This window comes from Rhinatrema bivittatum, chromosome 5 (genome assembly GCF_901001135.1).
Source record: "Rhinatrema bivittatum chromosome 5, aRhiBiv1.1, whole genome shotgun sequence".
In the NCBI taxonomy this organism is placed as follows: domain Eukaryota; kingdom Metazoa; phylum Chordata; class Amphibia; order Gymnophiona; family Rhinatrematidae; genus Rhinatrema; species Rhinatrema bivittatum.
Window position 1 is genome coordinate 261,972,889 of NC_042619.1, and position 24,954 is coordinate 261,997,842.

A 24,954-nucleotide genomic window follows, 5' to 3' on the forward strand; every position below is an offset into this window, starting at 1 on the left:
TATCCCCACACTTGGCCTGTCCTAGCTGGTAAGGAGCCACAACAGTGCTGGGTCAAATGATCCCTTGAACTCTTTCATTTAATAATCATTTGGGAGGAGTCGGACAATCTAATACGGTACTGACTTAAAAAAAATAATTCTGGTTATCTGTGTGACAAATGTACCACCCCGAGGCCACGGGATAAATTACAGTCAATCATTTTTTCTGTTTTGTTAGTGTTTTCTCAAAAGTTACATTTTCAGAGATGACCAATTTTGTCCATCTGGATGGAGGTGTGTGTCAATTACATTTCTGTGACACTGAGCAGAGGTCTTAGCGTTCTAGGTAAGAAAAAATGTTCTTTGGCTGCAAAAAATAGAAATGGAGTGCAGAGTTGATACTGCTTGGTAATGCTGTCACCATCTCGCACATTCAACACTCAAACACAAAACGCCTTGTAATTAAGAAGTGCTTTTCATGACTCCTGTTATGGGGGACAAAAGTTATTAAAAGTAGGGTAAAACAATTAAGGTAAAGCCCATTGAAGCTGTTCTGTAAAAGAACCATGGGGTAGGGCTGGTGAAGGGGAGCCGACGGCTAGCAGAGTGAAGGAGGGGCTCAGAATCCTCATCAAGGAAGACCCTCTGCTGGATCATGTACTAAAGGGATTTTTCCTATTTTGTATTATGGGAAAAATGCTTAGTAGACAAGATGCTAAGTGCCTTAGACAGCGATGAGCTCCAAACACATATGACACTGAAATGCACATATAAATCTCATTCATTCGTGAAATGCTCCCCAGTTGACATGTCCCTTTGGACTGGGTAGTACGAATAAAAAAGGCAGCCAGAATTCCTGCTGCAAGGAAAACAAATAAAGGAAAGCCCTCGCTTTTCTACTATCGTTTTATTACTTTAGAACTAATGAGGCAATAGGGGTGTAACCATCATTATCTGATCTTAAATGTGAATGTCTTTCCTCCTGGTCTAAACTTAAGAAGAACAGAAAAATAACTGGTTAACATGTTTCAAAAAGCATAATGTGCTCCCACTATGTTAATTACAGAAATAAACAAAATCGGAGACAACCTATATAGCAGAGGTAGGCAACACCAGTCCTGGAATGCCACAAACAGATCTGGTTTTCAGGATATTCATGATGAATATACAGGAGGTATATTTGCATGTACTGTCTCCGTTGTATTCCATGTATCTCATTGCATGTTCATTGTGGTTTTGTGGTATTCCAGGAGGGGAGCTGCCTACCCCTGGAATGGGAAGTCATGCTGGCTGTAATGAGAAAGTGGAATGAGGTACCAAAGCAGGGGGTCTGTAAATCTTTCAAGATTTACAGACCCCTGTATCTGGGGGTGGAGGTAGGGGGAGGTCTTCCTCAGAGTTTGCTGAGCTGTTGAGTGGGGGTGGAAAGGGAGGGAGAATGCCCCTCAGTTGTTTACTGAGAAGGGATTTGGGGGGATGGGGGGGGGCATATCGATGATTTCAAATGCTAGTGAGAGGTTCCCAAGGGTGTAGGGGGTGTGGTGGATTTCTAGATTGCTCCAAAGTTAGCGAACCTGCCACACCCTCAGCCACCTGGCCCCCTGCTTCCACCCCTTTTCCTAATTTCAGAGCGGGTAGGGTAGAGGGTGGATGAATGGCGTGCATACGGTGCACTCTGTCTCACTCACAACCTCCCAACACTCTTACTCCTTTCTACTTCCTTCCTTCTTTCCCCCCTCTCTTGAAACAAGCCAACCCCTTCTGGAGAGGCTCTCAGTTTTGGGAAATGGTTTATAATACTGGGTATGTCTGCACTCTGCACCTCCATAGCCTGCATCATTAGGGGATGATGTCCATGCCCCCCCTCCCCCCCTGTAACTCCGAAGAGATGGCAGCGTGGCTGGGAGCTCCAGGAAACATCACTCTTTCCTGGCTTTCCTTGGCAGTCCTACAGAAATCATGGCTCACCACCACCTGTGCCTTCCTCCCTGCACCACCTTCCACAGCAGCCGAACACTCCTTATGGCCGTGCCACAGCCTCTGTTTCTGTCTTCGGTCCAAGTGGCTCCACATGCACAAGCAGCACTAACACCAGCAAGGCAGAATGAAGCCAATCAGCGGTGGCCTTGCACTTCCAGCTTCAAATATCTGGTGTGGTGGCGGCAGCAGCAGAATGTACTTCCACCAGAGTCACTACAGAACAGATCTCTCTCTCTCTTTCTGTCATTACTGCCGCAGGCCACAGCAAGCTCCTTCTGCCACTGCTGCATTGGGCTGGTGTTTGGGGATCCTGGTATTAAAGGATTAGGTACTCTCATAGCTGCAAGGAGATAGCAAACCTAGACCCTTCTCATACCTACAAATAGGGTGAAAACCAGTAAAATTTACCCTGCCTTTCAGCTTTGAGTCATTCCACATTATATGATATATAAATATATATATATATATGATATGATATATAGGTAACAGTTTTACACATACAAATATAGCTTAGGGCAGTGAACTAAGAGCCACCCCGCTCAGACAGAAAACGTCAGACTTCAATGGGCATCCAATTGTTTTTTGGTTAGGGGACTTTGGGGAGATTTTTCCATCAGGATGACAAACCTTGCCATACAGGTACTAGGGGGTATGAAATCATCCTAGATCTTTAAAGCACAATGTCTGGACGATCGGGGTGACTGAGCAGTACCTAAACCCTCCCCTCCCCCCGAAAGTACGTAGGGGGGAGTACATTATCCCCGACAGATGCGTAAAAAAGTGGCCTGCCTGGTGACAGAGCCTGCTACCAAAGCAGATTCCCATTATAGGAAAGTGGGAAGTAAATCTGGTAGATCTACAGGTTTGGTAACACCCCAACACCTTCCCCAAACAAGTATTCCTGTGGTGCTTGGTCTTTAACTGCAAAACAAGCCCTCTCCTCCCTCCCCAGACAGAGATACTGGAAGCTACCAAAGAAGACACAGGTCCTAAAATAAAAGCATAAGTGGGGTGCAGGCATCTCACTGGCTGATGCCTCCTCCATCCTAGTTTAGAAGAAAAGCCTCTGACAGAAAAGAAGAGCTTTCCCCCTCTAAAATTAAAATGGCTTTTTAAAAAAATCCATAAAATTAAGTAATCAAGCAATCGGGATTTGGTTCCTAGAGTGGTTAACAAAATCTTATTTTTCATCAACCAAATTTCTTCTGCATTTCTGTTTGTTTTTTTTTTTTTTAAGTGGGAAACAAAGATTAGGGAAGTGTCACATGACAAATGTTTTCATTGATCGGCTTTCACCAATTATTCTGCAACTTGTGATAAATTCCTTTGTTATACCACAGATCCAGGGACAGCTTAACTGATTTCTAGACAAAGTCGAAAGAAATATGTAGAGGTAGAGAAAGAGCTAAAGTTGTTTTTTTTTTTTTACACTGCTTTTAAATAATGAATTCTAACCTCTCTCCTCACTCCCCCCCCCCCCCAAAATAAGAGCTCACAAAAAGGGGAAAAAAGATTGGTTTTCGTCTAATACCTTAAACCAATTTTTCCAGAACGGACAAGTAAGATACAGCATAAGTAACTGTATTCTGGTGATCCCCAAATAACCTTTTAAAATATAAATACAAATAAATAAGAGCTTTCCTTTTGCATTCCCTACCCCACAAGGTTAGTTGGTTATAAGTATTCAATTTCACTGCCTCTTTTGGTAAGAATCACCCTGTAAAATAAGACCTGCTCCCTGCTTACTCCCCCCGCTCAGTTTACTGGTTTATCTGGTTTCAGAGGCCAAGTTATTGCATAGTAAAAGTGGAAATGTGTATTCTTTCCTGACCAATAAACAGTCTTATTTCTAGAGTCTCTCTTTAGCTCAGGAAAAAAAGAAAAAAACACAGCTCACTTCAAATAGTATTTTTTTCTGTGGATTAATGAAGTGCACGTATAAAAGAAATACGCACTAGTGATTTTTTTTTACCAGCAAATTGAGAGGGGGTTGGCAGCCACATGCAGAAATGACTTAATGATGTATTTTTACAGTGACTTCATCCAACAGGGTTGCTTTAAAAAGTTTTCTTTTCTTCTCGTGTTTTTTTAAAATTTTTTTTGCTCTTTCACCAAAGGTTGAGATTTCCTGTTTTTTTTTTCTTTCCAGCCATACCTGCTGGTGAAGCACATTCAAGGACACAACACAAGACACAAACCAACAAGGACTGCTGCTGCTGTTGCTTGTAAAGGTGAGGCAGTCTCTCTCCACGATCCAATAGCAAGGCTGATTGGACACAGCTAACAGACGCGGTTAGTCAGTCTACTGCAGCTTGTCTTCAAGTTCATTAACTCTGCCTACATTTCATTCATTCTTTTGCTTCTTCCCCAGGATCCTGAGGCTCCAATTTGCATTTGACCTTGTTCCAATAGTCCGGCTCCAGGGGGCATTTGGGGTCATGTTCAGAGCAGCAGAGACGACCTTCCAGTGCCGAAGGGGCCAGAGCACCCGCCTCGTGATCCTTACAGAACGAACTTGGGCAAAACTCGCAGAGTGCTGTGGCGCTGCTGCCGCAGACATCACACTGGTGCCAAGGGCAGTCCCATTTCCCTGATCCAGAGGGGAATGGTAAGGGAAGAGAAATGGAAAAATATGTTAGTGCATATCTGACATACCTGAGCTTTGAAGTCACAAATACATTAAGAAAGGCAGGTACTGATACTTCCACTTGAGCAAAAGAATGCAATGGGCTCAAAGATAAAAGTAATCGTGGACATCAGGACATCAAGTGCCTCACATTGACCCAAAAGGGGCAAAAACAATACAACACAGAGGTCTCCATTGTCTGTAAAGAGAAGAGGGAACATTATATAAAAAGAGAGACATAGAATATTAGGGCAGATGTGAAAGATAAGGCCCATTATTCAACACAAACACAATACTAGGCAATATGAGGCTAGCACAAACCATTACCATTTATTGAGATCTGATTGGTGTGTTGATGGACTAAACTCTCAGAACCAGCCAGTCTATAAAAGGGTAAAGAGCGACCAAGATACCGATCATATATTATTATGGGAAGAATCTAAGGATCTCCTGATACAGCTGTGAGAATTGGTGAAACAATGAATTAAAGGGAATATACAGTAGAATAGTACAAGTGAAATTGGTAAAAAGGAAAACGCGAAATCACGTGGCACCTTAGTTCTCCAAAGAATTAGTAGAATTTAGAACAATTCTGCAGACAGCAGAATAAAGATGGTGAAAAATGAAAACTATGGAAAATAAAGATCATTATAAAGTAACCTTGGGAGAAATCAGATTATTGGTAAGTCTGTGTAAGAAAGAATACTTTGCCCGTCACTGCAAGAATCATTTAATAGGCCTTTAAAACCTTTTTCTTTGGTGAAGGCAGCTGTGCCACGAAAAAGGTAAAAATAAAAAATGGAGGGACAATGCCAAATTGTTGGGTCTTGGCTAATTTGTTTCAAAGAATTCGTAAACAAGTTAAAAAGAATAAGGATGTGGATCCTTGTAGGATTCAATACTGGTCTGATGGTAATCAGTGTGACAGTTTTGTCAAGCTAAATTCTTCTACTTTAGAAGAAATCATAACATGCCATACTGGTCCATCAATGATGCTGGGTCCATCAATGTTTGTCCATCAAGCCCTGCATCCTGTTTCCAATAGTGGTCAATCCAGGCCATAAGAACCTGGTGAGTACCCAAACACTAAGTCTATCTCATTTCACAGCAAAAATGAACCCTTTAGACACATGCCCATTTTTATTAATAAAAAACAAATATACAAGCTTTTTAAGGCTGCCTAGCTGATTTATTAAATGTCTTCTTGGTTGAAGGATTCATACCTGATCACTTTAAGGAGGTGCTTATTACAACCGTTCCAAAAGATCATTCAGTACCAGCAGATGTAGTGTCCAGTTACAGGCCAATCTCTAACCTTTGTATGATGAGCAAGATTTTGGAGAAGTGGGTCTTAAAACAATTAGAGGATTATGTGGTAACCCAGGGTATTTACGACAAGAAGCAGTTTGGGTTTAGTACAGAGATCTTGATGGTTTCTCTTCTGAATGAAGTTTATTCTGCATTAGAACATTCAAAATCAGGTATATTGGTACAAGTGGACATTGCATCTGCTTTTCCACATGGAAGGATGGTATGTAGGCTGCGGGAATTTGGAACTAGGGGAACCGTATACAGTGCTTTTCCTCCTTTTTAGCTAATAGAAAGCAGAGGCTAGGTAAGACTGGATAAACTTTGGGCTGGTTTAATGTTTAGGTTGGGGTACCACAAGGGTTTGTTCTGTCCCCTATTTTATTTAATATATGTTAGAGTCTTTTAGGAAACTTGTCGTCTGCTTTAGGGTTAGTTTACAAATGTTATATAGATGGGGCCGGATTTTCAAAGGGTTACGCATGCTGGGCCTATTTTAAAAAGGCCCGGCGACACGCATAAAGCCCTGAGACGCGTGTAAGTTCCGGGGCTTTACTAAAGGGGCGGGGTCAGAGGCTCCAGGCACAGTGGCCATTTGCTGCTGTGCCAGGGATTGCGCATCGGCAGTCGGCAGGCGCGCGCAACTTACTTCAGCCCAAGAGCTGAAGTAAGTTGTGAAACAAAACAAAGAAGAGAAAAAAGGTAGGGGGGAAAGGCGGGGGAGGTAGGGGAAGGGAAGGTGGGGTTGGGGGTAGGGAACGGGGATGGCAGCGTGGCTCTGCGTGCGCAAGTTATAAAATCGGGCGTACATGTGTGTGCGCCGGGTACCGCGCGCACCCTTTTAAAATCTACCCATGGAGTGCAATTTTATTTAATATATGTTTGAATCCTTTAGGGAACTTGTCTGCTTTAGGGTTAGTTTACAAATGTTACGCAGATGATGTGCAATTTTATTTAATATATGTTTGAGTCCTTTAGGGAACTTGTCTGCTTTAGGGTTAGTTTACAAATGCTATGCAGATGATGTGCAATTTTTTATTCCCAGTACTAACTCAGGGAGTTGCCTTTGCAGCAGTTTCAGCAAAGTATGAAAGCCATTCAAGATTGGCTAATGGAGAATGAATTATTTTTAAACTACAGTAAAACAAATATATTATGGTTGGTGTCCTCTATTTTTGAGGCCAATGACAGTAAATTTTGTGAATTGTATATTGGCAGTAAAAACTGAATCCCATAACCTAGTGTTACATTGGATTCGGCACTGACATTAAAGGGCCAGGTAAAAGGAATAGCCAGACAGCATTTTTCAAACTAAAGGTTCTGAGACCATTAACGCATGTGTTGTCTTTGGAGGACTTTTGATTGATTGTCTAGGCACTAATTCTCAGCTATTTAAATCACTGTAATGCAATTTACGTGGGAATGCCAGCAAATTTGGAAAAGTGCTCCAGTGGAATCAAAATGCTGCTGTTACGGTGATTTTTAATTTACCTTGGAGGGTATCTGTAAAGCCTTTTTATTGAAGCTACATTGGCTCCCAGTTATATATCAAATTCAGTTTAAGATGTATACTATAATATATAAATCAATTAGGCAGGAATCATATGGACTGTTTGGAAAATTAGACAAATACGTAACTAATCGTATCTTAAAATCATCCTCTGAAGAACTGTTGAAAATACCATCAGTGCAAGATTATTGGATTATTAAAACAAGATCAAGGGCTTTTTCTATCATAGCTCTCATTATGTGGAATAAGCTGCACATGGTTACGTCAAGAGCAAAATTGTTTGTGGTTTAGAAAATTGTTAAAAGCAGAACTATTTAAAAAGGCATTTAATAATGTATAAGAGGGAGTGTTGATGTGAAATGTGGAAGTAAGATATACATTGTTAATTTTTAAATCATGTTTTTAATTATTGTTTTGTGTTATTTTGTAATTCGCATTGTACAAAATGGATCTATCAGAATAAAAGATGTAATAATAAATAAAATAAATAAAATATGGATTAGCTGGAGCTCTCTGCTGCCTTTCTACAAAAGGATATATGCTGAGGTCTGAGGAATGCTCAAAGTCTTCAGCTGCACTATTTCTAGTCTTCTTTCTCAAATCTTTTTTTTTTTTTTATTTTGACAGTTCCCATTTTCCCCACCAGGAAATCTCTCACTGGATGTTGAGTGTCTAACCTAAACTATCTGTGGATGCCAGCATTCATGGATATGATTTGCAACAGTTGCACCACCACTGCTCTTACTAACTGATGCTCCATGGGTTGTGATACCATTTACTGACTCAACAATGAATTATCCACAGATGAGGCACATATGAAGAAGGGACCTATATGTGATCTCTAAAGGTTCCTGTACAGCATTGCTGGATAAGTCTTATAAATGGTACAATTAGAAGTATCACAACCTAGTACTCCACTTTTTCTCTAGACTCCTTATATAGTCAAGTGTTAGTATTCATGAAAAAAGTTTACTGTAGAAAAGAATGAGAGAGCTGGATCTTTATTAATCTGCATCAGGCAAAACATAAAACAAAACACAGAAACATTAGATAATTTCTGCAAAAGACAAAGGAACACAGCTAATCTTGAAGTTATTCCAGATTATGATGCAAATGGAAAAATATGGGCTGGATTTTAAAAGCTCTACGCGCGCCGGGCCTATTTTATAAAACCCCGGGACACTAAGTCCCGGGCCTTGCAAAAAGGCGCAGTCTGGGGGCGGGGCCTCCGACACAGCGGCCACTTGCCGTTGGGAGGACTGTGTGCCGGCAGGCTGCCGGTGCGTGCAACCTGCGCCTGCCTCCAGGCAGGCACAAAAGGTTTGATAAGAATTTTGGGGCATTAGAGTAGGGCTACGGGTGGAAACGTTAGGGGAAGGGGTGGGAAGGTTAGGTTAAGGGGGAGGGAATGGGGGTAGCTCGCGCATAAGGTACACCCCCTTGTGTGCGCTGACCCCTGATTTTATAACTTGCGCGCGCAAGTTATAAAATCAGGCATACATGTGTGTGTGCCGGATACCGCGCACACACGTACGCCCACATGCAGGTCTTAAAATCTACCACAATACTCCCTACATAAGAAACTAAGAAATTCCACACTGGGTCAGATCAAAAGTCAATTGAGCCTGGCATCCAGACAGGATCCCAAAGAACAGAACCAATCTTTCTTGCTCAGAATCAAGGATAAGCTTTGGCTTTCCCAAGTCTACATGACTAAGGAGAAATTTCATTTTATCTGTTAATTTCCTTTCCTTGAATCCTGCTACATCAAGTCAGATATAGGAATTATCACCACCTACCAAAGATGAAGACAGAGGACAGCAAAACAAGTGGGGTGATGCCATCATACGGTGCTGATGCAGAATATGCTCTCAGAGTTCAGATAGGCCTAGAAGACTTTTGGCGTTTGCATGGGTGTTTTCATGCAGCCATGCTTGTTGTTTCTTCTGTAATTATTTCTAGAAATCTCCCTGAAGAAACTATCTTTTTTAGCAAAACAGGGACCTAGGTCGAGGTTACAGTGTATATTTATTTTGGGTTATGAATGATATATGGTTGGTATGTGTATGATTTGGTTTTGTGTGTGAATGAGAGATTTAGTGGTTTTAATTAATACATGGTTTGCACTGGTATGTCCTATAAATTATTGATATTTGATTTGTTGTGCTTTGAAATTTTGTACATTTATGATAAAATTGTGAAATTTAGTTATTCCCTCTTACTATTTCTTTTTTTTTTGTTTGTGATTGCCATTATTGTAGGGATCTTTTAGTAGTTTTGTACCTTCTGTTTCTTATATACCTTTGGTGGCAACAAACCATTTTCATATTTTATGTTGTTTGTTTTTTTTTAATTTTTATTTAAATTTACAACCAGCAGTAGGTAAACTCTTAAATATCGTCAGACATTAATAGGTTACAGATGTTACATCAAACTCCTTCCCCTACTCATCAGCAACCTTCCCATCCTCCCAACTCCTTACCCAAGTGTAAGAGGAAAAACAAAGGAAACAAAACAAAAATAGGATTAGCAAGCCAAAACAATTCTAACAAAATAACTATTTTTGGGGGACATTTTTTTAACCATAGGAGATGACGCTCCCAAGTGTTTCAAATTTCACCAAGATATAATGCTTAAGTTTAGTGAATTTCCCCAAAATTAAGTTGCTGGCAGTCCTGGAATAACAGGATTCTTCCAAAAGACTGCCAAGGAGCATCTTGCCACAAGAATAATCTGCAAGATGTAAAAATTTAACAGGACCTTAACATAGGGACAGGGAGGTACACAAGAAACAATTTGGGGTCCTTTGGAACCAAAACATGGCAATATCACCGATCAAATTAATAATCAAATCCCAGAATTTCTGAACAGAGGAACAATCCCACCAGATATGATATAGGGAACCAACACTTTCATACTGGCACCCGCATTCTTCTTAGCCTCCAGATATATTTTATGCAGGCACTCAGGAATAAGATACCACCTAAATAACTTGTACCCAATTCTCCACCAGTAGTGAAGAATAAGAATATATTTTATGTATTTTTAATAGAGGCAGCCTAGAATAAAAAAATTGGGCCCTAGGACGGATGGAGTTGGTATGGTAAAACAAGGGTTTTGCATTCTTTGTAGTTTATTTTTCTGCCCTGTGATATTTTTCCTAGAGAGCTCATTTCCTGTGTGCTGGCCTGCAGGTTGTGTTGGACCTCTGCACTGTAGTTCAATCAGAGGCTTTAGATGCTGGCCTGACTGAAGGTGGCTTGATCAGCATACACATCCCAGCAGCTCTGAGTATATATAACACTTAAACAGCCTGCAGTGCCATTGGCCAGAAAGCAGACTGTTAATATTGTGCTCCCTGATTGGCCCTGAAGACAGAGAACTTGCCCTGAGGGTTCTGGAACTCTCCAGTCTCAGCTGGGAGTGTAGAGGGAGCAGATCTCTGTGCTGAGATCCTGTTAGCTCCTGAGGACAGCCTTTTCCTGACCTTCTCAGGTATTAGCTAAATAGCGAAAAGTGTTCAGTTAATTTTGGCTGTATAACCATTGGAGTTTACCTGTTTCTGTTTGCAGTTTAAATCTTTTATATATTCACTGTTCCTACTTTTTCTTAATAAACTTATTAGTTTGTTAGCTCTGCCTGTCTTGAACTGCCTAAAATCCTGATATTGTGTATATTTGGTCTGTGGGCATATTTCTAGGAACTGTGTGACCCTTGGTTGTGAGGGGTCTCAGTGTCCCTAGAAACTACCAAGTGATAGCTTGCGGGTAGGGATCTTGCCCAGAGGCAAGCAGGTACACAGTTGGTGGGTGGGAGGTTGCCGGTATAGTAGAACCTGTGTAGTTGCAGGCGGGCTTGGGCAGTGCTTGGCAGGACCTTCCAAGTGACTACAGGGTTACCCTGAGTGGTAGTGCAGAATTACGTGACAGTTGGGTACTACAAGGAGACTCCTCAGGACAGACTGGCCAAATATACTATCAGGTCAGAAGTCCCTGTCTAAACAATAATGTGATATGAATGTGTGGACACAATTTCACATCACAGCCTTCCAGATGTCCTCCATGGAGACCCATCTCAGATAGGCTACGAACACTGCCATTTCTTGAACATGGTGAGGTCAATATTCAAAAGGTATTTATTTGGATATCTTTTGAGTTATTCACATAAATGCCTACTTCCAAACATCACAGGCAGTTATTCATCTACATTTTAGTCAGATAAGCCATTATCTGTCTAAAGTTTAGATGGTTAATGTAGGGATGTTCCAGAGTGGAGCTGAGAGAGCCAAATAACTTATTCAGCCTGGGAAAGAACGTTGGAAGGATGACTGACTGGTTAAAGAGGATGTCAGATACTACTTTAGGCAGGAACTTAAGCTGCATATACAGAACTATCATATTGTGAAAAAAACTTGGTATAAGGTGTATAAAGTCATTAGAGCTTGAAGCTCATTGACACTGTGTGCCAAAGTCACTGCCACCAAAAACATGACCTTCCAGGTCAGGTACTTCAAATCACAAGAAGCTTTAATCAGCTTGGTCAGTACCATACTGATATCCCAAGACAAAGCATAAGGCTTGATGGAGGCAAGTCCCACATGAATTGGAAAAATAAAGGCTATACAGAGATGGGTCTACCTTCCACATGGTGATGATATGCGCCAATTGCACGAAGATGAAATCTTACTGAGCTGGTCTTGAGATCTGACTCTGAAAACTGTAGAAGGTAATCAAGTAGTTTTAGTGTGAAGAAGGAGAAAAGATTTAGTGCCTGTCCCTCACACCAAAAGGCAAACCTCCTCATCAACCCATATGACTTCCTCATGGAGTTGTTCCTTGAAGCCAGACACATCCTCAGAAAGATCCATTGGTTGTAAGGCTACCCTCTCAACATCCAGGATGTGAGAGTCAGGGGACCTGAGGTTGGGATGGCATAACAGCCTCTGATCCTGACTGATGAGAGTTGGAGAATTCCCCAGCTTGAATGGATTCCTGATAGACATCTTCTTTAGGAGATGAAACCAATCTGTCAGGTAAAAGGGTGCTATAAAAGTCATAGTGCCTTGATCTCTTCTGAGTTTGAACAAGGTTTTCACAATGAGCGGAATTGGAGGATACACAAGTCCTGATCCCAAATGAGGGCAAAGACATCTGAGGCTAGTTTGCATCCCCTAAGAACAGACAGGTTATATTCTTCTGGTCCATGAAAGGAAATCGAGGCAAACAGATTCACCTCGTGTGTGCCTCTCTCATGGAATATCTGGTTCCCTACACTGTAGTCGGGGTTCTAGGATCTGACTCAATCTGTCAGTCAAGACAGTCTCCTCACCTTCCAGGTACATGGCCCTGAGAATCACTCCTTGAGAGGCCCAGTCCAACATATGGACAGACTCTTGACACAGGACGTAAAATCCCGTTCCTCCCTACTTGATTGTCCATCTAGACAAGGATTACATTGCTGGCAAACCAATCTCTAAAAGCCTTCAGAGCGTACCAAACTGCCCTTAGCTCCAGGAAGGTTAACTGATGAAGCTTCTCCTGAGCTGACCAAAGGCTTTGGGGGCAGAGCTCCGCTACATGGACTCCTCAACCCAAGCTTGATGCATCCATATCTGTTGTAAAATCCTCCTTTGCCAAATTAAGTTTACTATGTTATGTTAAAACAATTTTAGAAACTACTAATTTCTGCAGTGTAGGTCAATCAATACTCATAACTGTACTGATTATTGTAATTCTTTATATGTTGGATTCCCAGGAAACTTGACGCCCCAGCAGATCATTCAGAATTCATCAGCATGCATTCTGATAGACAGCAACCCCTGTGAGCATGGGACTTCAGTACTCCAGACACTACACTGGCTTCCTGTATGCTGGCATATACAGTATAAAATAGCAGTTGTTGTACATAACCTATTAATGAACAATAAAATGCCTTGGATTAATGCAACTCTCAGAATTTATACTCCTTCACAGGTCTTCACTGTGCTAGCCAGAACTTAGTAGAAGTTCCATCTCCTCAAGAGGAACATTTAATGGAGAAATGTAAAAGAACATTTTCCATCACAGGAAATGTCTTGCCTGCCCAGCTACAAAACATCAAATAAACTAAGGCATTTAGTTTCAACAGTTTTTATTATGCAGAAGAAAGACAGGTCGTGGGACGCATGGACACTTATGTGGCCCAGGGAGTAAATCAGGTACAACCATTTGTAGACACACTTTTATATCCCCTCCCCTATTCTCATGGCTCCCTTCCCTCCCTCTCCTCCCCTTTTTCCCCTCCCCCCCTTTGATATGATCCACATGCAAAAAAAGTCCTGGATCGTGTTGTGCCGCTAAGCCGCCCCATAAAACCAAGGATTTCAGAAGAAATGGTGTATTGCAATCAGTCATTTAACATCAAGCTCCTAGATTGGTGTGGTAGGGCCTGGACGTAAGCATCCCAAATCCGCAAGAATTTACGGCGATGGAGAGGAGAAGTCTTAGACGCCAAATTTTCCATCTGCATCATTTGGTGTAGGGCGTTCCTCCACATCTAAAAGGTAGGTGTGTCGTGGCTCTTCCAAAGAAGCAAGATGAGTCGTTTCCCCACTAAACAGGCTTTCTGAATAAACATACGAGCCTCCACCCCAAATCAATAAAGAAGAAATACAACCAAATAGGAATACCTTCGAAGAGAGAGGAATGGGGACATCAAGGAGGTCCGCCAGATAATTTGCAATACAAGCCCAATAACGCCGAATTAGGGGCCAGGCTCAAAATAAGTGGGAAAGAGTACTGTTAGACCCGTTGCATTTCTCACACAGTTCTGTTTCCCTTAAATTAGCTTTAAACATAAGATGGGGGAATATATATGCTCTCCGGGGGACTTTATATTGCATTTCTCTGTAATACATGTTACAGGTTACCTTCGAGATGTTTAAAGCAGGATTGAAGTATAAAAGGTGTAATGACAAACACACCATCTTTGTTCCACCTCTTGGCCAAAATAGAACTAGTATCTACATTCACAATTTTTTTAAGGCCTTATAAGCTGCAGACAAAGACAGCAGTTGTTGTTTTTCTAACAGTAACATTGTGTTCACAACTCTGAATGCAGCAAACTAAGGCATTTAAGAAGGCACTTAAAGACATTTTTTAAGGAAGCATTTGAAATTGTTTAATTTGACTGAACAAGAATGTGAACATCTTTCGCAGCATTAAGTATTTGTTTGTTATGTGTATAAATTGCTTTTAATTTATTATTTATGTTACATTGCGATCTGTCCCAAGCTTAGGAGGCAGGTAAGAAATACTTTAAATAAATAAAAAATAAATCCATTGTCAAGACAATCTGGATTGGAGGAATTTGTAAGAGTATACCCTTGGTCAAACTGGAATGAATCTGCTACCAGCACAGAGAATCTTTGAGCAGCTGAGTGATGTGGATACTATCTCAAAAATCTTGAGTGGCTTGTATCACTGCAATCTAAGCCTCTATTGGACTCTTTTCATATGAAGACGTGTCAAGGGATTAACATGCATTGTTAATGCCATGAAACCCACCAACCTCAACATGTCCCATGCTGATGCCCGCTGATACACTTGAATCATCTCCCCTTTGGATATCAATGTGATAGTCCTCTGCTGTGGAAGGAAGGCTCTTGCCCAAGTTCTATGCAGCAGCTCCTATTAACACCAGTTGTGATGATGGGCTCAACTGGGACTTGGGGTAGTTGATGACAAACCCTATTAACTCCAACTCCTAGATGGTTCTGCATACTGTTTCTGTGGCACCCATCTGAGATGTGCTCTTGACTAACCAATCATCCAGGTAGGGGAAAATGAATACTTCCAGTTTTCGTAGATGTGCTGCCACCACTGAGAGACATTTTGTGAAGACACATAGGGCTGATGTCAGGCCAAAAGGACACTGGAGGTGATGAAAGCCTATTACAAATCTGAGATATTTTCTGTGATTTGGAAATATCTCAATGTGAGTGTAAGCAGCATTTAGATCCGGAGAGCATAGCCAATCTTTCTTTTTGTGAAAGGGAATCAAGGTGCTCAGAGAAACCATCCTGAACTTTTCCTTCTTCAGGATTATTTTCAAGGCCCTTAGGTCTAGGATTGGATAGAGTCATCCTGCTTTCTTTGGGATCAAGAAATAGTTGGAATAAAATCCCCACCTTGTTTCTCTTGGTGCCTCAACCGCACTGGTCTTCAAGAGGGAGGAAGGTAACTTTTGCAGCAGTTCAGCAGTTCCTGATGCTGAGATATACCCTAAATGGCTTTTGGTGGATGATTTGGAGGGATGCCCATATGTGTAATTTGTACTCTTTTTGTATTATGCTGAGAACCCTAGTGTCCAAAGTTATACTAGGCCAATGCTTTACATAAAACCTCAGTCTGTCTTTGACAGATAAGTCCTCTGGCATGGGTACTAGAATCTGGGCTGTTCTCTCTACGATCCAGTCAAAACCTCATTCTAGTTTTGGTTGGGATGCTGGTTATGGCTTAGGGGCCCTGTGCTACTTAGGACAGGAAAAAGGCCCTGCTGTTTGCAAGACTGAAGGGATGGAGGAAAATGTCTCCTTGGTTGTTAGAGATGTGTCACTTTGGTACTCTGCTTCGGGTACCTCCTGGATGACAATGGTGGCTCTGGAGTGGCCATGGAGAGTTGCTGAAGCACTGAACAGTGTTCTTTTATTTGGGCCACCTCCTTAGCTTTATCTTCAATGAGATTCTTTCCACGTCAAGGTATTTTCCTGGACCCTGCTGTTTCTTGAATCCAGGACCCTTTTCAACACTATATATTGCATTTGCCTTCTTGTTCACGGGAACCATGGAGAGGGGGACTCTTCCACCTCCTCAAGTCTTCAATTCCTGAAGGATCTCATGTATTGGGACCATCACAATCTCCTTGGGAAGCTCCACAAACTAGGATGTTCAACATCTTGTTCATGAACTCCTCCTTCTGTAAAGCAAATGGAATGTCCTCTGCCATTTTCTGGCTGAAGCTGACAAAGGAAAGGTCCGCTGGTGGAGACTTTCTCCTTTCCTGAAGAGGAGAGGGGTCAGAGGAAAGCCTGTTGATTCCTCTTGATCAGAGAAATCTCTAAATCTATATATATAGACCATAGAAACATAGAAAGTGATGGCAGAAAAGGCCCCTATGGCTCAACCAGTCCTCCCAGCAAGCTCCCATACTTATCAGTTACTCAGACCACCAAGGTCAGGGCTCTTGTTGGTTACTGTTTGAGTCCAATTTCCTCCCCCGCTGTTAAATCAGAAAACAATGTGCAGTGTTGGAGTTGCATCAGAGGTGAATTATCAAGCTTTAGGTTAAGGGTAGTAACTGCTGCATCAAGCAAGTTTCCCCCATGCTTATGTGTTTCCTAGACCATACAGCTTAATGTCTTTGTTGGTTGTTGTCTGAATCCAATTCCTCTTTTCCCTCTGCCATTGAAGCAGTGAGCAATGATGGAGTTGCATCACATTTGAAGGCTATTTGCTATCTGCCACATCAGCAAGATACCCCCAAGCCTTACTTCATTCCCCTCCCCCTTGCCTTTAGGGATTCCTCATGCCTTACTTCATTCCCTTCCTCTTTGCCTTTAGGGATCCACAGTGTTTATCCCTCCCCTTTTTGAAATCTTGCACCATTTTTGTCTTTACCATCTCCTCCGGCAGGGCATTCCAGGCGCCCACCACCTTCTCCATAGCCATACCCTCAGGAGTATTCTAGTCTGAGCCAGAATAGTAGGCCAAAAGCATAGGTCTGGATGTTGCCTAGCTAGCAGACAAAGCCTCAGTGAGTGAACCATTTGTCTATTGTGGCCTAGATCCCAATAAACCTCTGCATCTCAGAGAAACTTTCCCCATCAGTGGGCTAGAAATCACAATTGGTGTGGTTGGTATCGATACAGATTCCCCTCTGGAAAACAACATTGATGCAGATCCTCCAGGCAGTTCAAGGGATTCCAGTATGGCTATGCATGCTTTGTCCAAGGCCTGCTGGATCTTCCTACCCAGCAACTTCTCAAAGATTGCCAATGCCAACATAGCTTGAGAGGCAGGAGGTGTGACTTCATCTTCCTGGGATACCCAAGGTGTATTGGTGGTTAACACCTAGACCCTTAGAAAATGTTGCAATTCCTGGGATAGAATCAAGGATGAGCTTTCATTACCACGGAAACATTTGGAGGGATTCAGGGCAACCAAAATCAGGTATCGATAGAAATCAATATTGATGCTTCTTGGCCTTCACACAATGCACATCATCAGTATTCTTCAATACTGGAATCAAAGAGGCTAAACTTTTACCTTCTTTGGGTAGGAGACAATGATCTGTTTCCCTGGTCCTTCCTGTTGCTAGATATCAATAGAAATATAGAAACATAGAAATGAAGGCAGAAAAGGACCAAAATGATCCACCCAGTTTGCCCAGCAAGTTTATGACAGTATCTGCTGCACTGTGCAGGTTACCCTCATGCTTATCAGTTTCCCAGACTGTAAAAGTCAGGGCCCCCAGATGCTGTTTGAATCCAATTTCCCTTAACCCTTACCGTGGAAGCAGATCAATGCCTTCTTGATGCTGATGCACCTCCAGTGGTGGATATAACTTCTGGGCCCATTAAATGTTGATGTCACCAATGCCGATGGACCAGACTTATGGATCTCAAAGTGCTTCTCTGTACTGTCAAGCTGGGATAGACACTCACTAGGGATCACTGTCTCACAAAGGGGACACCCCTGGACATCTTGAAAGTGCCCAGACAGAGAACAAATCCATCACTTTAAGGTGGGAGGACTGGACTGTTCTGGACTTTCGGGCATACTCCTTGCCTCTCAATGACTCAGCCAATGCTTTCCGGGCACCTGCAAGCCTTGGATGGCTCTGCTCACAACTGATGACATCATCAGGAAGTGCTGACACTGCCCCTACAAGAAAGGCAGCCCATAGGCAGGCCTGTGTCGAAGGGTGTGCCTACTGTGCACACCTTCGTGAGCTCTTTGGGCCCCTTTCTGGATATTTTGAGAGATTAGTTGATTATCATTTTCAGGCTCTGTTTCTGTATAGTGAAAATTTTTCAGGTTAGTCTGTATCATTTGGCCCTTTTCTGCCATCATTTCTATGTTTTTATTATTATGGCCCCTTTTGCTAGACACCTTATTTCCTCTTATTGGTGTAAATTGTAAATTTAATCATGTCTCCAGGAATAAATCCTGATTAACAAATTCCACTTTCTATTGCTCTCTACTTTTTTCTAAAAATTCTGTCAATGCTCCACTTACCTGGAATAGGTAACTTCTAAAATTTTGGTTGGCTGAATGAGCTGTCTTTAAAAAAAAAAAAAAAGGTGCTGATACATGATCTAATTTTAGAGCATCACCTACAGCTCTTTTGTATTACTGAAATATGGGCAGTGGATGGTTTAGTAGTATCTTACAGAGGCTTGTCATTTGGTTACTCCTTTCTCTATCAAAGGTCAGAAAAAGTGGGAAGGGTAACTATTTCTTTATGTTACACTTCATGGTACATTGTTAGATCTGATTCAAGTTCTATAAGTTGATACATTGCTAGTCAAATTTAATACTATGTTTAGTTGCTCCTCCCTAACCAGGGTCTTGGGACTACATTAAGAATCACAGACTGGTGGCAGAAATTTCTACTGTTTATTCCAACCTGTCAGTTCTTGGAAATGTATAAATTCATGTTAATAATTTGATAAATCTTGCTGATGAAGAATTTTTGCTATCTATAGCCTGATCCACAGATTTAGCATCCAACATATAAAGCTAGGCATATTCTTGATTAATTTTCACTAGTGAAAACCATCCCATCCAGCAAAATTTAATCTATATAATTCCTTTTATCTGGTCACATGATTATCTAACAGCCTTTGTTTGTGTAAAAGGATCCTCCCTCTTATTACCAATCAGACTTTACAAAAAAGGAATATTGATGATATAAATACTGAAGATTTAGCTGCAGACGGGTACATTTCCCTTTAAATTTTCCTGATCTAGCAATAGACTCTCAGATTTCAATATGGAACAATGTTATGCAAACTGCTGTGGATACAGTAGCTCCATTACATACATTTGTAGCCTCTAGCTGGGAAAAGGCACCATGGTGCCACTCAAGTTTGGGGTTTATTAAAACGGCAAAACTGACAATTAGAAAGACACTGGCATAAGGCCAGAACTCATGAAAATGCTCATTTATACAAATCTACTATTGAATCAATGTGTGTGCTGTGAAACAAGCAAAAAAAGTCTACCTGGCTAGGAAATTAAGATAAGCTGATAACCATCCTTGCCAATTACTCAAATGTATCTCCTAGCCTTTAGGTAGGACTACTTAAAGTCCTACCTAAAAGCTACCGGAGAGTTCTTACTGCTGTAAAACTTAAAGATTAATTTTGTCCAAAGAATTTATAGAAAATCATGAACCCCCCAAGTTTAATATAGAGAACTGTTATTTTTTGGACAGTATTCTAATTCATCAAGGAGAAATTACTACTTACCTGATAATTTTGTTTTCCTTAGTATAGATGGACTCAGGACCAGTAGGTTATGCTCCCCTGCCAGCAGATGGAGACGGAGCAAGCTGACATCACAGTATTTATACTCCTGCAGTGACACCAGCCTGCCAGTATTCTCTTCAAAAGCAACTGTGGACAGACTAGCAAAAAATTCTCATTAAAAACAGTCAACCATTACTGTACTCAACCAACAAGAAACATTGAACTCAAGCAAGGAATGTATGTATCCCAATCTAGGGACTGAATGAACACTTACCAGTAATCCCCTGGAACACGTAGCCCCACAAGAGGACCATTGACAATCATTCAGCAGCTGAGGGTGGGAAACTGAGTCCATCTGTCTACACTAAGGAAAATGAAATTACCAGGTAAGTAGTAATTTCTCCTTTCCTAGCATGTAGGCAAATGGACTCAGGACCAGAGGGATATACCAAAGCTACTCCTGAACAGTGTGGGAGGCTGCATGCGGTCCAGTCAACACCGCAAGTGCAAAGGCTGCGTCCTCCTGGGCCTGCACATCCAGACGATAAAACCTGGAAAAAGAGTGTAAGGAGAACCATGTTGATAGGAGACAACAATGTCTAACCTCCGTCCATGACACTACCTGAGCCTTAGTGGAATGAGCCTTAACCTGAGTAGACAATGGCTTTTCAGTATCCACATACGCGGCTGTGACTACCTCCTTAATCCAGTGAACTATTGTAACTCGCGAAGCTGGTTTGTCCTGCTTCCTTCCACCATGAAGGACAAACAGGTGATCCATCTTTCGGAAAGGTTCAGAAACCTCCAGATACCGCACATGTCTCTTGACATCCAAGGGTCACCAGAGGGAATACTCCTCTGCATCCCTAATCTTATCCAAGGACAGCAAGGAAATGGACTGATTTAAATGAAAATCCGAGACCACCTTAGGCAAGAAGGATGGAACAGTATGCAGCTGTAACACCCATGGAGCCACCTGAAGGAACGGCTCCCAGCAAGACAAGGCCTGCAGCTCAGAAATTAAATGCGCAGAATATATAGCCACCAGGAAAACTGTTGTCAAGGTCATTAACTGCAAGGAAAGGCTATGCAGCAGTCATAACTTAAGGCCCGCCAAGAATTCCAATACCAAATTAAGACTCCACAATGGAACCGGTAATCTCATAGAAGGTCTAAGATGCTTCACTCCTTTCAAAAAACAGGCCACATCAGGATGAGACGATAAGGAATCATCATTCACTGGGCTCCTGAAACAGGCAAGAGCCGCAATTCTGTATCTTCAAGGAATTAAGGGCCAAATCTTTATTTAACTCATCCTGCAAAAATTCCAAAATGAGCAGATCTTAACCGAATGAGGAAGAATTCCTCAATCCTCACACCAGGCCTCAAAATCTCTCCAAACCCGCACATATGCCAAGGAAGTGGAGAACGTCCGAGTGCGGAGCAAGGCAGCAATCACTGCAGAAGAATATCCATGCTTCAACAAGCGAGCCCTTTCAAGGGCCAAACTGTAAGACAAATCAGAGTCGGATCTTTGTGAAGGACAGGTCCCTGCTGCAACAGATTCTTGTGCAGCAGAAGACGAAGGGAGGTCTCCACCAGGAGTCTTCGCAGATATACGTACCATGGTTGTCTGGGCCAATCCAGTGCCACCAGAAGTACCATCTCCCTGTGGCCTTCAATCCTGTGAACTATCCTGCCCAACAAGGGCCACGAGGAAAGGTATAAAGTAACTTTTCTTCTGGCCAGACCTATACAAGAGCATCTATGCTCAGGGAACACGGATCTCTCCTGCGACTGAAGAATCAAGGAACCTTCGCATTGCGAGAAGTTGCCAGCAGGTCTAAAACAGAAGGCCTCAGCGACCCACTACCAGCTGAAATGCCTCGTCCGACAACACCCATTCTCCTGGGTCCAGACTCTCTCTGCTGAGAAAGTCTGCTCTACATTGTCTTTTCCTGCAATATGAGAGGCCAAGATAATCTGTACATGTCCTTCTGCCCATTCCATAAGTTGGTCTATTTCTTGTAACACTTGCTGGCTCTTGATTCCTCCCTGTCGATTGATGTAGGCCTCAGTCATTGCATTGTCCGGCATCATTCGGACTACTTGATCCTGTAGTCTGTGGCTGAACTGCAAGCATGCCAACCGGAGTGCCCAGGCTTCCAGGTGACTAATGTTCCAGAGGGACTCTTTGGCATTCCAGAGTCCTTGGGCCGTCAGCTCCTGATAGTGAGCTCCCCAACCCTGGACACTTGCATCTGTCGTGAGTATTAACCAGTTCATGGAGGTCAAGGAAACACCCTTTTCTCAGATGATCCTCCTGCAACCAACACGGGAAACGAGAACAGATTTCCATCAGCAAGTGGAGCCGAACCGAATAGTCCTGAGACTGCTGGTTACAACCAGACAGCAGGAAGCATTGAAGAGGATGCATATGTGCCCTCGCCAACGGTATCACTTCCAGGGTTGCTGCCATTAAACAGAGCATCTGTAGATAGAACCATACTGTCGGGCGTATAGTGCTCACCGACGCACCTGTGACATCAATTTCTGAATCCATATTTCTGGTAGGAAAACTCTGGCCTGCCTCGTGTCAAACCGAACACCCAGATACTCCAAGGACTGAGATGACTAATGACTGCTCTTGGCCAGGTTCACTACCCTGCCCAACCAGGCAGCTCTCTTCCAGAGACTTGGCTCGAATCAGCCAGTTGTCCAAATACAGGTGTACCAGGATTCCATCTCTTCTCAATGCCATCGCTACTACCACCATAACCTTGCAAAATGTTCTGGGAGCGGTGGCTGGACCAAAAGGCAGCGCCCAAAACTAATGGCGCTCCAATACCGCAAAACGCATGTGTTGGTGCTCCAAATGGATGGGAATATGAAGGTAGGCCTTGGACAGATCCAGGGAGGTCAGAAATTCCCCAGACTTCATGGCCATTATCACTGAGCATAAGGTTTCCTTGCGAAAATGAGTCACCCGCAAATGACAGTTGACTCCCTTGAGATCCAGGATGGGACGAAAGGATCCCTCCTTCTTGGGCACAACAAAATAAATGTAATATTGCCCCATACTTTCTTGAGACGTAGGCACTGGAACTATAGCCCACAACCGGAGGAGCCTTAGAAGTGTGGATTCCACTGTCTGCTTCTTCTGCGGGGAGTGGCAAGGAGACACCATGAACATGTCCTGAGGAATACTGCAAAATTCTAGCGCATATCCTTCTCCTATCACCTCCAGGACCTACTGATCTATGTGATCTCAACCCACTTCTGATAAAAGAGAGAGAAGTGTCCCCCTATCTCGTTCCCAAAGGTGGGTCGGCAAACCTTCATTGGGAAACTTGGGAGGACCTACTATCCAAGCCTGCCCCTCTCTCAGGCTGTCTGGGATGAAAGGACTGAGACCCTCCGAAAGACTGAGTCCTCTGAAAGGTTGACCCTCTGTTGGGATGAAAATGCACGGAATCCCAGAGTCAACCCCTCATACCAGAGGGGCACTGCAACCGCTTCTTATCCTCCAGCAACTGAGGGACCAGATCCCACTTACTACCCAATTTCTTCAACTCACTCCCAAACAAGAGCAAGCCTTTAAAAAGGCATTTTTGTAAGATTAGCTTTGGAGGTCACGTCAGCTGACCAATTTCGCAGCCATAGTTGATGCCTGACTGTATCACCAAAGCCACTCCTCTAGCAGAGGTACGGACTAAATTGTAGTCCGCATCTGCTAAAAAGGTGGCAATGGGTACCATAACTGCTCTGGAATTCACTCCAGAATCATCAACTTCCTGAGAGAGAAGTAGACAAGAATGTGCCACTAGGGCGCAACAGGAAGCTATCTGTAAAATCATTGCCATCGCTTCAAAGGCTTGCTTAAGGATGGCCTCAATCCTCCTGTTATGCACATCCTTCAAGGCCACTCCTCCCTCCATGGGAATAATCGTCCACTTAAAAGACGGCACAGATCAGCGCATCCACTTTCGGAAAACGCAAACGCTCCCTCACTGCTGGATCCAAGGGGGAACTGGCCTTCCAATGTCCTACTTCCTGTGAAATTGGCCCCCGGAGCACCCCATTCAAGATCAATCAATTCTTGAATGGCATCCATAACAGGGAAAAAGCAAGAGGCTTTACGCAAGGAAACCAAAATGGGATTCTTCTTTGGCTCAGACATGGAAACTACACCAGGAATACCCAGCATCTTCAAGGTCTGAAAAATCAGGGCTGGCAGTTCATCTCTATGAAAGAACTGCAACATGGTCTGCTACAATTCCTGTCCCGGAGGAATTTCCCCATCTTCTAGGGAGTCGGGATCAGCCTCATCATCAGTGCCATCTGGGTTCCAGTCAGGAATACCCGCAGAGAACAGAGGCGTGCTTCGGCACATAAACAAAGGACTGGAAAAGGGAGGGGCCACCGGCTGAGGATCCAACCCGACAGGATTGGTTGAAGCTGAGGTCTGTGCCTGAAGAAAGGATTGCAAGCCTTGAAAAATCTCTATCCAAGAAAAGGCAGCAGGATCTAGGCCAAACCCAGAAGGAACTGGAGCAGGGCCTACTGAGCTGCCAATTCCTGCGGAGGAGCCAGTCAAGGAAATTCCAAGATCCGGCGAACCTCCAAACAAATCCTTAACCAGACCATCATTAGGCTGGGAGAACCCAGGCTTAGCGAAATCAGAGGAAGATAATTCATCCTGAGCCTCTGAACAGTGCTGATACATGATAGAGGACATGTCAGGTTGAGATGCCCGAACATGACAGGGAACACAGAGAGAAGGCATTTAGGTTTCTTGCTCACCAGCACCATCAGTGCACAACCGATGGATAATGTGCGTCTAGCTGGCTTGTGCTGAAAAATTTATGCACAGAAAAATTAGGCACCCCAAGAGTAAGCTCCACAAAACCACACACAAAAACTGTGTGCCAAAACTTGGGTGCACCACCAATACTTAAAAATTTGTGCACCCAAATCTGAGCGCACAACCTGTGCTCAGAGCCAGATGTACTGTGCACACAGACTTTACTGTAGAGGGCA

General features: G+C 42.9%; 1 protein-coding gene across 4 annotated transcripts in view; it reads right to left on the reverse strand.

The window, feature by feature from the left end:
• Nucleotides 1-3,111: 3,111 nt before the first annotated feature.
• The window catches only part of NSD3 (nuclear receptor binding SET domain protein 3), a 502,906-nt gene continuing 481,063 nt past the window's right edge, over nucleotides 3,112-24,954 (reverse strand). For all 4 annotated transcript variants that reach the window (XM_029603933.1, XM_029603930.1, XM_029603931.1 and 1 more), the window contains one exon: nucleotides 3,112-4,549. In XM_029603933.1, the coding sequence (XP_029459793.1) occupies nucleotides 4,308-4,549 (242 nt within the window). In that variant the 3' untranslated portion in view covers nucleotides 3,112-4,307. The remainder of the gene's footprint in view (nucleotides 4,550-24,954) is intronic.